Source organism: Rattus norvegicus, chromosome 20 (genome assembly GCF_021556685.1).
Source record: "Rattus norvegicus strain SHRSP/BbbUtx chromosome 20, alternate assembly SHRSP_T2T, whole genome shotgun sequence".
Lineage (NCBI taxonomy): Eukaryota > Metazoa > Chordata > Mammalia > Rodentia > Muridae > Rattus > Rattus norvegicus.
In genome coordinates this window covers 11,148,717-11,167,914 of record NC_141553.1, presented here as the reverse complement: position 1 = coordinate 11,167,914, position 19,198 = coordinate 11,148,717, and the positions used below count along the sequence as shown (strand labels likewise).

At 52.5% G+C, this 19,198-nt stretch overlaps 1 protein-coding gene and 2 long non-coding RNA genes across 23 annotated transcripts in view; 2 read left to right on the top strand and 1 right to left on the bottom strand.

The window, feature by feature from the left end:
• The window catches only part of Agpat3 (1-acylglycerol-3-phosphate O-acyltransferase 3), a 92,871-nt gene that overhangs the window by 15,523 nt on the left and 58,150 nt on the right, over positions 1-19,198 (bottom strand). For 15 of the 21 annotated variants that reach the window (XM_087597130.1, XM_087597132.1, XM_087597123.1 and 12 more), the window contains 3 exon segments: positions 5,209-5,435; positions 1,693-1,862; positions 886-1,047 (listed from right to left, as the gene is read on the bottom strand). In XM_087597130.1, coding sequence (XP_087453256.1) covers positions 886-1,047; positions 1,693-1,862; positions 5,209-5,386 — 510 coding nt within the window. In that variant the 5' untranslated portion in view covers positions 5,387-5,435. 21 annotated transcript variants of the gene reach the window in all.
• LOC147998570 (uncharacterized) lies at positions 107-12,296 on the top strand. The gene is made up of 4 exons (XR_015645664.1): positions 107-298; positions 2,358-2,550; positions 3,823-3,960; positions 8,211-12,296. It is a non-coding gene; the product is annotated as an uncharacterized LOC147998570 (long non-coding RNA).
• LOC147998569 (uncharacterized) lies at positions 15,529-18,775 on the top strand. Its single transcript, XR_015645663.1, has 2 exons — positions 15,529-16,084; positions 16,444-18,775. It is a non-coding gene; the product is annotated as an uncharacterized LOC147998569 (long non-coding RNA).

Here is a 19,198-nt window from a genome sequence, read left to right as displayed (position 1 = left end):
TGTCATGCATGCCGGACCACATATCACACACTGCTGGAGGTAGAGAGAAAAACAGACTCATCCAGCGGCAAGCACGTTGTGTCACTGAAATGGCATTTTATTTTAGGGCTGCAATCTGCAGTCTACTCACGCAGACGAGTGCAATCAGAACAGTTTTCCTGAGAGAACTCTCCAGAAGAAGAGAGACCTGAAGGAGCAGCAGCCTTTGACCAGAAAACAGAAAGCATCTGCTGTCCCTGAGCATGGTGGAGAGATGGGAACTAAGAAGCCGGGTTTCCGAGAGTAGACAAGAAAAGGGGTGAGAAATACCGTGCAGGCCGGAACTCCCACCGCCTGCACCCTGGGCAGGTGTCTGCCAAATCTGGGCTTCAGCAGCGGGGACAGGTGGAAGCTATGTCCTAGGAATGAGGCCAAGTCTGCAAATCTGGGATGGTATCATGGGCATGTGTCTGCACAGGTGTGTGTGTGTGTGTGTGTGTGTGTGTGTGTGTGTGTGTGTGCGTGCGTGTGTGCGTGTGTGTGTGCGTGCGTGTGTCTGTGTGTGTGCATGTGTGTGTGTCTGTGTGTGACTGTGTGTGTGTTTGAGATTCCACCTTGTTTTTTGAGATGGGAGCTCACAGTGGCCTGGAGCTTGGCCAGCCAGCGAACCGCTTCCCCCAGTGCCGGGATAATTTGTGCTCACCATACCTGCCTTTTCTGTCTGGGTTCTGGGGCTCACACTCAGGTTCTTACACTTGTGTGGTAAAAGCACTATTTATTTGCTTTACCAAGCGAGCTATTTCCCTAGCCGGAGAGCTTTCACCTCATAGCTTGGGTCCTGGTACCCAGGAGGACTGAGCTGCATCCACAAGCCATGGCACCTCATGGCACACGCAGCACACTCACCCACATATACTCCGGGTAGTTAGCCAAGCGCCTCAGCCCCTCTATGACAGTGTCCCGGTCTTCCTCCCACTTCCGCTTGCAGAATACGATCTCTAGGAAGTACCATGTCCAGCCGATGAGAGGCACATACAGCAGCTCCCTCTTAGCCAGCACCTTGGAGCTCTGCAGGGAGACCAGCGGCACCTGTCAGTGGGGAGCGCCTGCACAGAAGCCCTCACAGACACCCCAGGGGTTCAGGCCTTGCTTCTCCCGGCTCAAGTTTTGATATAAATGGGTGTATGACTGAATGATTCTTGGATCAGCACCCCTCAAATACACAAGGGGCCACCCTAGAAACTACTCAAGAGCCAAACCTTGGTGGCTTGGCAGGTGCAGCACGACATGGTGAATAGCAGCACCTCAGTTCCAGGTCCCTTCCTGACCCCCATCTTCCCGACATTGCTTAAGGGCTTTGGTTGCACGGAACTCCCTGGCCCTCTTAGTGTAGTTTAAACTCATCTGAGGCCACTCAGCTCACCAATTATTCAGTTAGCCTTGAGTGGGATCCTCTGGATGGAGAAAGGTAGTGACAAGAAATGAAGTCACAGCGAGTCCTGAGAGCAGGCAGGAGAGACTACAGAGGAGACCCCATGGGAACACCCTCCCACCATCTCCTCCATTAGCCATACTGCTCAATGGGAAAGGGGCCAAGCCAAGAAGCCTCTAAGGAACAAGCCTCTAGAGTCTTGGGGACTCCGATACCTGGTCTCCTCCTGGGGCCCCACTCTGCCGTCATGCACCCAGCCCCTCCCTGACCCCATTGCTCACCCCCAGCACGCCAAACCGCTCGCACATGGTCCACCCACAAAGGAAGTCGATCTCGAAGTTGTGGTTGAGGATAACAACCACGTGCTCCTTCCCAAAGTGGTTCACGGTGGCCTGGTCGGTGAAGAGAGTGCACTCCGTGCAGGACCACCACTCCAGGAGCATGACCAGCTCTGCGGGAGGGTGGGGTCAGCACTGGGAGATGCCTGTCCAGTGCCCTGCTCCAGCTCCTCCCCCGCCCCCATTTTCCACAGGCTCTGGGAGAGCAGTGTCAGACCCAAGTCCATCTCTGTTCCCATCTAGAGGGGAACTTCCTTCTAGAAGTGAGTTTGGAGCATCCGTGTTTGTAAGTTTTCCCAAATCATAAATAGCTACTTTGTGTCAAGGAAGCTGCTGGCAGGAAATAGAAGATGCAGGGCCCTGCAGATCTAAGTGGGTCACACTGCCTCAGTGTTCAGCCACCAGGTCACTTTGGTGGATAACTGTGCACCATTGAATGTCACGTGACCACTAGCTTGCGTGTGCGGAAGGCTGGAGCTGGATGACATCCCTTCCTGCATGACAGGGAAGACAATGCCTGCAGGGCTGTGCAACTCACAGTTGGAGAGCAAGGATAAGGTGGACATCTGGTGTAAGCTATGGTCCATACTCAGTCTTGCCTCCCCCAGGCCTGTGGGAGCACTCCTATGAGATCTACTGCTGTAGTGGCTGATAGGCTGTCGGCTGCCCAGGGACACGAGGGGCGCTATGGCGGGAGCTCGGAGGGTACTCTGTAACTGTCTGCATCTCCACCAGAATGAGGAAGGTCGCTAGAACTCAGCCTCCACCTGCCTGCAACTCCCCGGCCATGACAGATCCAGGGTAAGGCAAGACCATGGCATCGCCTGGTTCCTCATCGCCTGGTTCCTCTGCATGTGCACCATCATAAGATTAGGGCCAGAAGGTGTCATGGTGAGAGCTTTGTGTGCATTCGACCAGCATAGAGCTTGAGTACAAATGAGTTCTGGGAGGAAGCACAAGAGAGTAGGCATCCTGCTTGCACGCCATGGTCTGGTGTGGCAGGATTACGGCCAGGCACCTGAGGTGGGTGGACCAGGACGTAATCGCCAAATGTAGGATGGTGGCAGGAGGCACTTGTGGCTCTGGCCACTGCTCCATGTGAGAACCCCAGGGTCCCCTGAAAAGAACTGTTCCCTTGGAATGGAGCTAGGGCATGCTGTCAGCCTCAAACATGGAGCCCACAAGTAGGGCGAGGCCCTGGGCACTGAGGAGCTCTCACTTAGTCCCAGAAGGGGTGCCAAATGGTGTAGCTGCTTTGGAATACTGCAGAGGTGGGGTCCTTAATGTTTTCCAGGCACATTAGCACGTGGCCTGAAGGGCATCCCATACATATGCCCGAGAGTCACATGTGTCTGCATGAGAACACACACAGGGGTGGCTCTGCCACCTGAGAGTGGTCACAGTCATCGTCCTCCAGTCCAGCCCAGGCTATGACCCAGTCACAACAGAAGGAAGTCCTGAGGTCTGGGCACCTAGAGGGTCCCCAAGGACATGCTTCATTCATCATGTACCCCCCATCTCTGCTTGAGGCTAGGCTGATGCTAACTGGCTTCCTTGCCCCTCCCAGGGCTCGGTCAGGAAGCCTCACGGGGACACATCTGACTTTCTAGCATGTCTCCCACGATAGCTGAGGGGCTCTGTTTCCTTTTCCCTCAGGATTTGGTGTGTGTGCTATTCTGGTGTCAGGGTAGCACCGGATGTGGGAGTCTACAGCTTAGCTTTTTTCTGTCAACAGTGGAATGGTCTCACCACCAAGTCATGTTGCACATGTGGGAATTGTAGTTTGCTGTCTGCAACAGCTGTTGCCTTTTGAGTCAAGCTGAGGAGGGGGATCAGGCAGACTGGAGTCACTGGCTTCTAGGTAGGAGGGGACCAAGGTGCAGAACCCAAAGACAGTTCCCTGTGAGATGCATGTGCCCTCTCCCGTGGGGGTAACACACACCATCCTGCACCCACTTCTTAGGGCGTTGCTGCCCCTTCCTGCCTCTGTCCATGCCTCTGCTGCAACAGCCAGGTAGAAACAGTAGTGGACTGCACACTTCTTTGTGTATCTGCTTTTCTCTCTTTACTTAGAAATGCATTTGCAAGAGGGTTCTCTGGTACAGGAGAGCTACTCGTTTCCTTGGTATCTGTGTGGTGGGCACACTGTGGAAGGGTGAGCATTCACAAGACGACCCCTGGAGAGCTTCGGGCCCTTATCAACAAGAGAAGGTGAGGAGGCCTGGGGGGGCATGGACATCTGCAGGATTCTCGAGGCTGTGTTCTTATCCTGGGGAGCAACTGAGTCAAACTGGCATCATGTAAACTGCGGGTAGAAACCGGTTCAGTGCCCTCCCATGATGCATAGGGTGGGAGTAAGCGCCTGTCTGTCCATGCAGACGTGGAGAAGGCTTCTCATGTATATGTGCTTTCTTGCACTAGTACATTCTGGTGGATAGGTAGCACACGCACACTCGTGACTAAGGGGCACCCCAGGTTTTACTGCACCCTGCAGTGTGAATTGGGACATTCGGTACTGTGCACTGGTGGCCGGGTCAGGTCACCGAGCCTATTCTTCCCTTGCTCTTGCTGGTTTGAAAGCAGCCACAGCGCTGTGTTAGACCCTCCTTCTCTGTGAGTCACACCGCCTGATATGGAAATAGCATGTACTTGAGCCCAGGAAAGTTACTCGGACACCTGTTCGCCTGGAGGGGGTGACCTCAGGGAGCCTGAGCTGTACCCGGCTCTGTGCTGGGATGGAGTGTCAGGTGTGGCCCTGCCAGAGAAGGCCCTGCACACCGCCCTCATGGGTGGGCACACAAAGAAGGCCCTGCACAATGCCCTCGTGGGTGGGCACACAGAGAAGGCCCTGCACAATGCCCTTGTGGGTGGGCACACAGAGAAGGCCCTGCACAATGCCCTCGTGGGTGGGCACACAGAGAAGGCCCTGCACACCGCCCTCGTGGGTGGGCACACAGAGAAGGCCCTGCACACCGCCCTCGTGGGTGGGCACACAGAGAAGGCCCTGCACACTGCCCTCGTGGGTGGGCACACAGAGAAGGCCCTGCACACTGCCCTCGTGGGTGGGCACACAGAGAAGGCCCTGCACACTGCCCTCGTGGGTGGGCACACAGAGAAGGCCCTGCACACCGCCCTCGTGGGTGGGCACACAGACCCTGCACACCGCCCTCGTGGGTGGGCACACAGAGAAGGCCCTGCACACCGCCCTCATGGGTGGGCACACAGAGAAGGCCCTGCACACTGCCCTCGTGGGTGGGCACACAGAGAAGGCCCTGCACACTGCCCTCGTGGGTGGGCACACAGAGAAGGCCCTGCACACTGCCCTCGTGGGTGGGCACACAGAGAAGGCCCTGCACACTGCCCTCGTGGGTGGGCACACAGAGAAGGTCCTGCACACTGCCCTCGTGGGTGGGCACACAGAGAAGGCCCTGCACACCGCCCTTGAGGGTGGGCACTTACGGCTCCAGAGCGAGTAGGCCAGGCGGCAGTTGATCCGGCGGTATAGGTTCTTGCTGATGGGCCAGAGGGCCAGCGTGCACAGCTGGGTGAAGTTGATAATCAGCCCGCTCACCACGAAGACGAAGCCAATGAGCAGGTGCACCACGAACTGGGTCTTCAGGTAGGCAAGCAGGCCCATGGTCGCTGCTCAGGGGCGGCCGCACGGTCCTTCACTGAGAACAGCCGTCCTGGAAACACAGGGCAAGTGGTCGGTGTAAGTGTGGAGGAGGCACAGGCCTGGGGCCCGGACACCACGGTTCTCACTCAGGGAGGAGATGCATTGTTGTGCCTGGCTCAGAGAGGCTGACCCTGGAAAGTGAGGAACACACACTGTGTGTATCATGCAAACATCACACAGGAACACCACACACAGACACACACTACACACATACCACAGAAGACACACACACACACACAACACACATACCACAGATACACACACACACACAACACACATACCACAGATACACACACACACAGACACACTACACACACACCAGACACACACACACACAACACACATACCACAGAAGACACACAGACACAGACACACTACACACATACCACAGAAGACACACAGACACACACAGACACACACTACACACATACCACAGATACACACACACAAACACTACACACATACCACAGATACACACACACACACAACACACATACCACAGATACACACACACAGACACACTACACATACATACACACACACTACACACACACATACACAACACACACATGCTACACACATACCACAGACACAACACACACACACATATACTACACACACATGCCACACACATACCACACACACCACACACATATATACATACACCACACATACCAGACACACACACATACACACACACAAACACACACACACAACACATGTATACACATACACACACACCACACATACCACAGACACACACCACACACATACCACAGACACACACACAAACACACACACAACACACACACAAACACACACACAACACACACACAACACACATACCACACACAGCATATACACACACACAGCACACACACACACCACACACATACTCAAAGCACACACACACATACCACACATGAACACCACACACACATACACCACACACACACACACACCACACACACATTCCACACATGAACACCACACACACACACCACACACATACTCAAAGCACACACACACATACCACACATGAACACCACACACACATACACTACACACACACACACACCACACACACATTCCACACATGAACACCACACACACACACACACACACCACACACACATTCCACACATGAACACCACACACACACACCATACACATATACCACACACACTCATAACACACACATACACACACCACACACACACCACACATGAACACCACACACACACACACACACACACACACACACACACACACAGTGGATAGTCAGCTACCCTGCACTAGGGACAGATACACAGGAGGTCACACTCTTGTGAAGGAGACTACACCCAATGCTGTATAGGGAACCTCAGTTCCAGGCAGATCTCTAGGTGACCAAAGCCCATGGTGGCTTAGCTGTCACTGAAAGGGAATTCCAGCCCACATGGCTATTTGTTAAACCAGCAATAAAGATGAGGACAAAAGAGAAGAGAGGCGACAGGGACACTTCTTAGACACGACTGTCCAGGGCCTACAGCAAACTGCCTGATCACAACTTGTCAACAGTCATGAAGTCCCGCAGTGGATGCTGTTAGGACCACGTGTAACAGGTGACTTAGCGCACAGGACGGGTGAATGGCCTAGTCAAGGGGCCAGGAGGAGGAGATGTCAGTGTTGACTTTTAGGTCTGAGTCTATGCTCATGTTCCAAGGCCAGAGCCTGCAGGCCATGGACCCTCACACCCCAGGGACCTCAGAGTTCCTTCCTATACCATACAGGACGGATCTGAATAGACCTGAATATACAAGGTGGCTTGGGGTCTCCACAGCCATCACATGGCTCTGATGGCTCTGACCCAGCAGCCCCAGGAGATGCAACCGCCCTCAGCACCCCACACTCAGGCTCTACACTGTGCCTCACCCAGTGGCTTTGGGGTTTTCAAAGGAGATATGCCATACCTCCGATCCCACAGCCAGGGCCCTAGGGACAGACTATGATTTTTAAGATCGAACTCCAGTGAGGTCTTACATGCAGTCACCATGTTCTCAAGTTTGGGTGTCAAGACTCAATGGCCAGGAGGCCACCACCACTACACAGAATGAGCCGTGCAGACTGGTCCCACCCCAGGCCCTGGCTGTGCCCGTCACTGTTCTGATAGCTTTTTCCAAGGCGTAGGATAGCACAAATAGGCTGGCATCACAGTGCTGAGCTTGGCCCCGCTGGTGTGTAACAGCAGGGCTGGTGTCCACTGCTAAGTCCTCAGCTGTCCTTCCCTGATAACGATTTTCACCCATTCATGCTCTGGCTGTGAGGATGGCTTTCTCTGCGCATCCCGCTCTAGCCACCATCCCACGTGCTGCATGGCAGAGGAGGTCTCCTCTGAACTAGAGAGCTTGTGTGGACTCCATGGTGAGCCCATGCCAACGTCTGTCCCTACAGTGCATTTGCTACCTACCACATTCACCTCTGGATCTCTGGTGTCCTTGGGTCCAGCCAAACCTGAAGCAGGCAGATAGAATAGCCAAAGGCTAGCCTGGAGCTCAGCTCAAGCACCAAGACCATTGCTCTACTTCATAGCCCAGGATATCTTGAATAGCCTTATAGCCTCGTCACCCACACAGAACTGTCAAACGCAGTGTCCCACGACATGTGTCTGCTGCAGAGCATGACCTCAGCCATCACTCTGTAGTCCTCAAATGCCCCAGTGATAGACACAGGGCCTGCTTCCTCGGTGCTGGCTACACCCCATTTCCAGGACTGTTTCCTTTTTTAACTTCAGTGCTGTCCACAGGAATGCGATTCAACCTTCGTGCCAGCTCTGCTCTGCTCTGCTCTTGGCTACACAGTTTCTGGTCCATCCTGCCAGGGGAGTGTGGGGAAGGAAGGCCTGAATTCACTGACTACGGTGTTGGTCTCACTATGTAGTCCTGGCCATAAAGATCTGCCTGCCTTTGCCTCCAGAGTGTTGGAGCTTAAGACATATACACCACCACACCCAGCAAGTTTTAAAAGTCTATAGAGTCCTCAGATGGTTTCAAGTTGACACCCACATTTCAAACCCAAGTTTCAATGTGCAGAGCTTGTACTGGAGAGCTGTAAAATACGACTTTTAAAAGTGGAGTTTTAATCTTATAAATGCAACCGCAGACCAGCCTGGATCCAGCATCCCTGTGGCTGCCTCACAGCCTCTCCGGTTCCCTGGCTGTGGATTTCCACTGTGTGTTTGCGGCGCGATTGTATCACCAGGCAGCACATCAAGAGTCTCTTTGGCTTGAAATTATGCTTGCGAGTGTTTTATTGATTACTGTGACCTACTGTCTCAGCCAAACCGCAGACCACTTTAGCCTCCATTGCACACTCCTGGCACACAGGCCAGAGCTGAGGTATCTCAGACACTCGAACTGTCCTGTATGCTGGGACCACCTACTTGTAAAGCTGTGCTCACAACAAAAGCCTGAACCCCGGCAGCAGCACAGGGCATCCAGCTGCACCCTGACCATACCTCACAGCACTTCTCAGGGCCACACCCTTTCTTCTTTTTTTATCATGCACCTGATCCTGACAACTCTGAGATCTACATAGCCATCTGGAAACACACGCTGCCACCTCAAGGCGACACTTCCTCACAGTCACTTTGGGTTCCACAGGGCAGCTAATAGGAGCTAATAGGAGACACCAGGAGAGTGGTACCACTAGACATCCTGGGCTCAGGAGCATGGTGTCAGCTAATTACAGTCTTTGCAGGGGATGCCTGAGAGCATGAGACCTGTCATCTGTGAGTCTGCATCCCCTGCAGTGGGATGGCCCTGTCAGAGTCACAACCTCTTTCTCCCGTGGCCCTCTCAATATCTTCAGATATTCCTGCCCTGGCATCTGGTCCCTCCCATCTCTAGGCACTGGTGTGATTTATGATTTCCACGTGACCTTTGAAGATTGGATGTGACTAATAGACATGGTTTCTGGAGCCTAATTGACCAACAGCTGGAGGACAGGGCCGTACCTATAGCTCGCAGGTATTTCCGGGCTTTCCCATAACCCTCAGGTAGTTGGGGCTAGTGGCTCCCGAGGCCAGCCTGACATTAGAACATCTTGCCCCAAAAGTGACACCATTGCTTCCTGAGTTTCATCATGGCACTTCCCAGCCTGCCAGAACTAGCACCTTCCTGGGTCAGAAGAAGCCTTAGCTTCTGAGGAACAGGCGGTGTTTGCCCTCTGGGGAGGAGGAAGCCGCGGCTCAGCGAATCTGTGCTGATTACAGGGTTAGCCACGCTCAGCGGCAGCACCAGCAGCACTCCAAGTGCATCCTTGTACGGGTCTTACGCAAACCCTCAAATGTTACCACAGCTGGGAACCAGGAACTGGAGAGATGCTCCTCCCACAAGGACGTCCCTGGAGGAGGTCCAGGACCCTGAGCCACACTCCCTTCCCACAGATACCACTCACTGAGAAGTGGGACCCTTCCTGAGTTGACTGTGACCTAAAGGAGCTCTCAGTCTTGGCCTGAGATAGCTGGGGCTCAGGGCATCATCAGGGCACTGAGCCAGCCAACCAGACACAAGGAAGGCGTTGCCTGATCCTCTGCCCTGAAGGACTCCTCACTAGGACTGAATTGAGTCATCCCCAACTGTAAACCCCCGGCACCTCAGAATGCTACAGTACTTAGAAATGAGGGCTTCAAAAGGTGAAGAAGGTAAGTGCTGTTGTTTCTGATCTGATCGCATGTGCTCACCAGAGAAGGAACGGAGCCGTATGCCAAGGGAAGAGGCACCAGATCTGCCAGCAACTCACCTCCAGAGTTCTGGGCCCCTGAGGCGAACAGTGCAGCCCAAGGCCTCACATGCCTCTTACAAACACATAGGCTTTCGGCTCCCTAATCTAAGCTCTGGGAAACCTGTTGGTCCCTCTTTCCTCAGCCAACTTCCTGGTCACATTCAGTCCCCATCTTCTGGGAGCCTGTCCGTCAACCTTGGTCCCTTTGCCCTGCTTCCCTGGGGACCTCGTCCCAGAATGCCCTCGTGTCTGTCTCTCAGTGCCCAACCTCCCTACGTTTCACACTGCCTGGCTGAGGGGTAAGAGGCTTTCAGAGAGTGTGGCTGCCATTTAGCAGATGGAAGACCCTAAAATATGGAAAATGAGTTGTTTGTGATGCCCCAGACAGGAGACTCGGTCACAAGGAAGATGCAGGCAATGTGGGTTTTGGTGATCAAATTCCAGTTTGCAGGATAACACAGTTGTCACTGTGCTGTCTCCCTCCCATTCCCTCACGGTCAGTTCCCTACCAAGCCTGGATGTGCAGCAGGAGCAGGCTGTGTGAGGGGTTGGGCCAAGGGCATTCCCTACATACCCTCCCAACCTTGTTTTGTAAGCGGTGAACTGAGCTGGTCCAGAATCAGCAGATGCTGGAGGAGAATTATTAACAGGAAAGTGTAAGAGGACATACGGCAGCAGAATGGGATAGTATCTCAAACTGTCTTAGTCAGGTGCAGCATTAACTAGTCATAAACAGCCAAGAGCAAAAATATAACAGCCAAACCTTTCTGAGGGGCCAAGTGGGTATGGAAAAGCAGAGTGCTCAGGGGAGTGGTTCTACCAGGGTGGAGGAGACTCCGGCAGCTCTGATGTCTCACCAGCATGACCCTGCGGCCATGTTGCCTTTTAGGCAGGTAGAAAGTGGGGAGCCTAAAGGCTTCCTCTATAGCTAGCAGGGTATGGGCTCGCAAGTGTTAGCAACTAGACGGATGAAGATATACCAGTCCCTCATGTGTCCAGGCTCTAGGACAGTCTATAGCTGTGCACGCACAATGCACAAACACGTTGCACGGAACAGTGTGGCTGAAACAGAAAACCCAGCTGAGTAAGGTCCAGGCATTGACCAGCAGGCCACCTTGGTGTTCATGTCCTGAGTTGGTCCACACTGCTGCTTCTCAGATGAGCACTGACCCCTGGCTCAGGGCCTGGGCTGGCTGCCTGGGTGGCAATGGCATTTATGACTTCCAGGGTTGCCTCCAGAGACCTTGCAACCTGCTATGACCTTTGGTCATTAATTGGGGATACGTGGGTCAGTCTACTGACCCATATCTACTGAGCCCAACCCTGCCTAGGTCACCAGACCAGACCACCTTGGGGTATCTGTCAGTGAACAAGAACGATTCCAGGGGAACCAGAAGCACCCAGCTAAGCCCAGATGAAACTGCTGACCCACGTAGCCTCGGGGAAGTGGATGGTCTTAGATTGCTTAGGCCATAAGCCTTCCCAATACATAAGCTGTTTATAAATACTGCCAAAGCCTAACTACAGATCCAAAGATCCCCCACCACCCTGAGTGAACTGACTTCACAGTTCATAGGAAACACAGCCAAGAAAGAAAAGTGACTCAGAAAAGGCAGGAAGGTACAGCCCTGTAGGTGCCACAACTGTGAAGTCTGTCAGCACCAGGATGGGCTGCACCACATCACACACAGACCAAGAACGCAGGCCCCAGGGACAGGCTCCATCAGCAGTGCAATCCCACCCCTCTTGTACTGAGAGCAGGTAACCCACAGCCATGGTCTGCAGCCTCAGGTTGTCTGTGCTGGAGCACAGCCACAGGCCATGAATGTCTGGTCTCTCAGCATCCCACACAGGCCCTCTGGGCTCCAGTGGACTTGTGTTTCTACTGGATTTAGACAAATTTTTTAAAAAAAAGGGGGAGGGCTGGAGAGATGGCTCAGCAGTTAACAGCAGTGACTGCTCTTCAGAGATCCTGTGTTCAATTCCCAGCAACCACATGGTGGCTCACAACCATCTGTAAAGATCTGATGCCCTCTTCTGGTGTGTCTGGAGATAGCTACAGTGTACTTATATATAATAAATCTTTTAAAAATAAAATAAAGTGGTTAAAACCATAGCTGAGTTTGTGGGAATGTTAGAGCACTTCATTGTCTAGACTAATGGATTTGAAGGTACAATTAAATGTCACACACTAGCCCCTCGAACTCCTGACAGAGTTCTGCCCTGTGGCCCCAGAACCATCTAAGGTTAGCTAACAGCACCTGGAAGCTGTGTGCTGAGCACAACCACCACAGCAGTATACACCCCTGTGTTCTGAGAGCAGAGCCCCAGCCCAACACAAACCACAAGGCCACACCCCTCTCCTCCTGAAACAGAAAATGTGTGATCCAGGTCCAGCTAGTGGGAGAAGGTGGGGGGGGGGAGGGAGGGAAGGGGGCAGGAAGGGAGGGAGGAAAGGAGGGAAGGAGAAAGGAAGGGAGGGACAGGAGGGAGGGAGGGACAGGAGGGAGGGAGGGACAGGAGGGAGGGAGGGACAGGAGGGAAGGAGAAAGGAAGGGAGGGACAGGAGGGAGGGAGGGACAGGAGGGGGGGAGGGAGGGAGGGAGGGAGGGACAGGAGGGAGGGAGGGAGGAACAAACCAGGCAAGTTTTTTGCCATCCCAGGGAAGGAGATAACCATAACTGTAAGCTTCTTTTCCCCTCAGAGCTAGAAAGGCACATTCAAGACGTCCATTTGGTCTCTTTGGCCACTGCACAGGGGCTCCGAAGCCATTTATGTGAGTACCAACATGGTCTGGAGCCACTCCCTCTTAGAGGAGTCAAAGGACCAGAGGGAAGAGACGCCCCCACTTTGGGTGCTTTTAAAGCAGACAGTAGGGGCAGCAGACTCAACTCTACTCATCGGGACTCATGGGGCCCCAGTACAGCAAGCATAAGAGCAAATGAGAAACTCCTGCCCCTCGCTTACCCCAAGTCCCCAGCTCCTGAATCTTTACGGCCTCCAGGGTGTTTCTGGTGACTGCCCTGGCCTGAGCAGTGGCGATGGTGGGAAGGGAAGTGGAGGGAGGCACAGAGCTCCCAGGCCTGATGACTCCACAATGGGCCTGTGACAGGACTGGGCTCACAGGCGTGGCTGTGTCTCTCACACCAAGACACCACCCTGGGCCAGGGCAGAGTACCATGTTCCAACACATGCATGTTTTGCATAATGCAGGTGTACTTAACTCTTGCACACACATGCACACACACATGCGCCGCGTACACACATGAACAGCACACGAGTGAACAGGACACATATATGCATAATGCACACAGGTATACTCATCCACATGCACATGTGTGTATGCTCATGTCTAACACATTCATGAACACACACATGCCCTCACATGTGCACACACATTGACATGTCAGTCATCTTACGCACAGGTGCACGGTGACACACTGCTCCTAGAATTCTTGTATAATTGCCATTACTGTGGTCATTCTTGGTCATGCACACACTACAGCTCACAATTAAGAAGCTGGTGGAGTTGAATTCTAGCATTTCCTGGGCAGCGGTGGGTGTTGGGGTGGGGTGGGGGATGGGTAGCTCGTCCCTCCTTCCCTCAGCTCAAAGCTCAGGTACCTGTAAAGTGCAGCCTTTCTTCATCCTGTCAGAAGCCTAAGGACAACCCACCAGAAGAAGCAGAAAGAGAGGTGCTGTCTGCCAAGGGGATGGGGAGGCCAAAGGCGGGACAGGAGAAGCTGGGCTGGGCGGAGTTTGTTCCCCAGTGCCTTCAGGCTCCTTCTCCATTGCTTTTCTCCACGAGGTCACTGCCCCGCCCCAGGCTCCCCACAGGGACACAGAAGAGTCCTCCTGAGAGAGGCTCTCCTGGGCAAGCCCAGAGGTATGGGCATTCTGCAGGCCTTTAACAAACCTCGGACAAGCACAAGGGCATTGTCACATTTGCAATAACTTGGCACCATATTTCACACATGTAAACTAGATTTTCGGGAAGGTGGAGATTCAACCTCAACAAACAAAGTAGGTCTCAGAACGACCCCCTCAGCCTTCACAGGGCACATGGCAGTGGGGTGTTACCACGTGGGACGGGCCTGCAAGGGTCGACACAGAAGGGTAGGAAGAGGCCCGATTTTTCCCATGCACTGGGGTCACCCTCTTGGCAGTCAAATACTTGAGCTCCATGTCTGAATATAAGCTCAGAAAAGCGCAGTAGACATGCTTTAAGCAAGAGAGAGTTTCTAAAATACTAATCCAGCCAGTGGCACATAAACCTATGAGGTGTAACAGAGGCCACCCTTAAAGAGCAGCAAGCAAGCGCATGCTTCTCCGTGGTGACTGCTGCGATTGCTATGGGCCTATGCAGTAGTAGCCATCCTAATACTCACAGACCCCAGCACGACCTTGGGCTGCTCTCTTCTTCTAATCCGTGCCCTTTGCCCCTCCCTGGGACCTGTACTGCTGCACTGGCCACTCCCAGAGCCTGCCACCTTCACACCCCTCCTCACTCCCCTCCTCACGTATCCTTGAATGCACCTAACACTGCCACAGGGGTGGGGCTACATAGGGTAAGTGGGATGAGGGAACCCGGCCTTCTGCCCTGAGACCCCCCAGGAGGGTTCGGCTCAGATCTCAATAGAAGCCAGTAGACCCTTCAGGAGGGAGGCCTACTCTGAAGAGCTCATCTGTGAGAAAAACATGTAAATTCATACCTAGATTCTCCTCTCCCCATGCCCTGCAACTGTTAGCTTCTTATGTATGTCCTGCCTTTGCTGACTCCGAACTTTACAGCAAATTCAAGTTTTGGTCTATAACTTAGTCTAGTAACTCCCCCTCCCCCAAGGTCAAGCTGCCCCACCAGGCCACCTGGCTTGGCTGGCTGGGAACCTGTACAACCTTCCTGTAGTTGAGCGATGAGCCTGGCTTTCTATGTCTGGAGATATAGGCTCTTTCTGCTCAATGACCAGGGAAGTAGGTCAGCAGGGTCAGTGCCCTTAAAACCACTCTGAGCCTGTCCTTGCGCTTCTGTTCTGGCAGGAGCATGACCTCCATTGGGCTTCCTTTTGCCCTCCCAGGCCTGGCAGGAACTCAGGGAGCCCTGGCTCCTTACCTGCTCTTCTGCTTGCCTTCTCTCCCTGGCCTCTGGATTTCAGATGGTTGGGGTCTTGGCTGGGGAAGTCTGGAGCCTTCTCCCACAGCAGGGCAACAGGACTCAGCTGGCAGGAGTGGGGATAGTATAGTGACCACTCAGCTGGGTCCCAGAGTACAAAAATAGCCATTCTGCCAAGTGGGTGAAACGTCAGGGCCGGCTGTGTGGCCAGCTCATGCTCACACTTGGCACATGAGAACAGCAGGGCTTGCGGAGGGGGGCAGGAGAGCAAGTGCACAGCAGCCGAGGTGCCCAAGCCAGATTACCCACACTCTCGGCAGCCTTACACTTCATTGCTCCACAGGGCCCAGCCTCAAGCAATGCTACACTCCCAAACCACAGGAAGCTGGTGGGTGGAACGATGTCACACATGGGGGGTACACAGGAAGACTGGGCTCTCAGGGCCTCCTCACTGTAAGTACAACTCAGTCTTCTGACCTGGGAACTCTGCCTGATTTCCCCAAGGACAGGAAGCAGCAGCAGCTGGGCCATACCGCCTCATACCAAGCCTCAGTGTAGGGTCCCTTCCCTTAGCCCTCTGCAGCCCCACCTGTGTCTCTATACTGGACGGGGACGACAGTCCCTTCCTCGATGCCGTAGCCACAGTACACCATCTCCTGAGACACGCAGCTGCCAAACCCTAGCTGCAGACTCCTTACCGGTTGGTCCGAGACAGAGATTCGGACACCGAGTGACTACATTCTGGAGCATAGGAACCCCGTCCCCTGGAAGACATTATCCTAAAGGTAACCTCTGGCTTCCGGAGCAGTAGGGTTTGGAGAACTTTTCATATTTATTTGGCATGAAGTAGTCACGTCCACGATTATGAAATATTAAAAAAATTGAAAGACAGTTGAGTGTGGTGGTGTTCGCCTTTAGTTCAGCACTGGGAAGGCAGAGGCAGGTGGGTCTCTGTGAGGTCAAAGCCAGCCTGGTCTATGTGGTGAGTTCCAGAACAGCCAGGGCTATGTAGAGAGACACCCTCTCCCCCCGTCTTGAAAAGGGAAGTGAATAAGTGAGGCTCATAGCTTAAGGCACCGTCTGTGGAGAAGAGGCTGGGACAACATCACTTAACACATTTTTTTTCTCTGTGGTGCTGGGGAAGGAATCCAGGACCTTGGAAGATTCTGAGCAAAGGCACCGCCTCTGACCTCTGCCCCCAGCCTGACACTCTCCAAGGTAAGGACCTCAGCAGACCCTCCAAGTGCAGCTCTAAGCTACGGTGGCCGCAGACACCTGGCATGGCGGGCCAGACCTCACGTGTCCAGGAATAGCAACTGATACCAACTTCTGCCTCTAGGTACAACTGCTCTTTCTACTTAAGCCCACGCTTCCCCAGCAAGACCCCGTGTGCGTGGCAGTGACACCCACCCCCACCCCCAGACAGAAATTTCTGAGAACCAGCGTTCCCGGGGAGGGGGGGAAGATGTATGAGGCGCACTAATGACTCACAAGGCAGCCGGGTATATCAGAGCTGTCTCGTTCTTTCTTATATTTCTGTGACTGTAGAGAGATGGAATCTTACAGGTCCAGAACTAAATTATTCTGGGCTATCTTCAGCCCTCTTAAGAGATATTTATAGCCCACCTCTGGGTTTGACGTGACATTTTTATGATTGAGGCAAATCCTTTTGGAATGTGCGGAGTCCCCTAATTCCCACCAATCGTGGGCTAAGAATAACATGAGAAGCCTATATCAGAGGCTTCCCCACTTTGCTGTACCAATCTCCCTGATGTTTCCACCAAGGTATTTTAATACTACCTTAATATATGACTTTCTCGTTCCATTATTATAAAAATTTCATATAGCTCTTACTACACTGGGATATAGTATTTAGGGGTACCCTAAATCTGTATTCCTGGGCCTTGGTCACTCTTATTTGGCTCCGGAATAAACACTTATTCCTTTGAGCTAAAAGTTGTGCCGCTCCTGGACAGATCTGAGCACCTGAATGTGGGGCCTGAGGATGCTCCACTGTCACTGGAGGAGTAACATGGATCAGAACCAGGTTCCAGCACAAGCCCTGCAGGGCTGTCCAGGTGGCCTCCTCAGTGGCATTGATGAGCTCTTTCTGGGACTGAGCGCTCTCTAGGCTGGGTGGATGGCCTGGTGGCTTATTCTGAATTCCTTGTTAGATTGTTTAGGACAAAGTCAAGGGAACAGAGAAAGCATTTTTCTATTAGCGTTTCCCTGTAAAGGCTCTGTCTGGCTGAGGAGCCTTACAGGGAAATGAACATCTAATTCTCCCCACTTTATCTTTGCTCCTTTCCCTTTGGGTCAGGCCCTTCTCCTGTCTGAAGATCAGAGATACCAGCTTGCTACTTTGTTTCTCTAAGGAGCTCACTCTGTGTTGTTTGTGTGAGGGTGATTATTTGCCTGTGGTTACTTTATTTACAGCAAACCCCAATCTTCCCCTAAAGTTCTTAAAAGTAACTGGCGAGATCTGCAGTCACTTCATTTTACTTTTCTCCTCTTGTTTGTTTATTTGTTTCATAACAGGGTCTCACTATGTAGCCGACAGTCCTGGAACTCACTATGTAAACCAGGTTAGCCTCAAACTCACAGAGATCTGCCTGCCTCTGCCTCCCCAGTGCTGGGAATAAAGGTGTCACCATACCCAGCTCATTTTACATTTTAAAAACTGTGCAAAACTTATTATTCTTAGCATGCGTAATATATGACACGTGTGAAGATTTTAGGATGGCTTTGTTGTTGTTTGAGACAGGGTTTCTCTGTGCAGCTTTGGTGGTCTCAGAACTTGCTCTGTGGACCAGGCTGGCCTCGGACTCACAGAGATCTGCCTGCCGCTGCCTCCTGAGTGCTGGGATTAAAGACTTGTGCCATCACTGCCAAGCCTTAGGATGGGTTTTGACAGCTATTAGCCCTTGTACAAGAAGAGTGTGTTCACAAGCCTTCTCTTAGACAAACATAGATAAGATACAAGTTAAAAAAAAAAAAACTAAAGAAAAAAAGTCATCTAAAACTTGCTGACCTGTTACTCCCCCCCACTCCATGCCATACTGGGTTTTTCTAGACAGGGTTTCTGTTGAGCTCTGACTGTCTCGAATGCTGGCATTAAAGGTGTGTGCCACCATTGCTCGGCTTCCAGTAGCATCTTAAGGTTAAGCACACAGAGCTTAGACTTGGCTCCTCTTTCACAGTGGACTTGGAAATGCTCTAACCTACCTCGCCATCTCACTCCTAGGCTTCCTAGAGTGTTAGTCTGCTCGCAGTGACATTTATAGGAAGTCTGACTTATGGAACAAGGATTTTTAAAAATTTTTATCTATTTATTTACTGACACAGTCACTTAAAACTCTTGGTTAGCTTTGATCCAAATGTCTATATGTTCTCCCACTGGCCAAAGATTTCTCTTGTTAGAAAGCTACCTCTTGACAGTGGGAAAGTCTACAAGGAATTATTGGGGCTGGGAGATGGCTCAGTGGATAAAAATACTTACCATGCAAACCTAAACGCCTGAGTTTGAGCCCCACAACTTACATAAAAAGCACATACGCCATCTTCGGACGTACACCGTGAGATGGGTGGGGGAGACAAGAAAACCAGCCAGAAGCTCACAGACTGGGTAGCTTGGTATACACCACACAGTGACAACAAGAAGAGACCCTGTGGCAACAACGCGTATGTTCTCTGACCGCCACACGAAAGCATGGCGTATGGGTGACTTTACTCCTGTATGCGAAATAAGTAAATGTTTTTAAAAAGAATTTTCAACAACTCAAAGGCTGTGTAGTTAGTTTTATGTCGACTTGACATAAGCTAGAGTCATCAGAGAGGAGGGAGCACTGATTGAGAAAATGCCTTCCTAAGATTAAACTTCAGGCAAGCCATAGAGGATT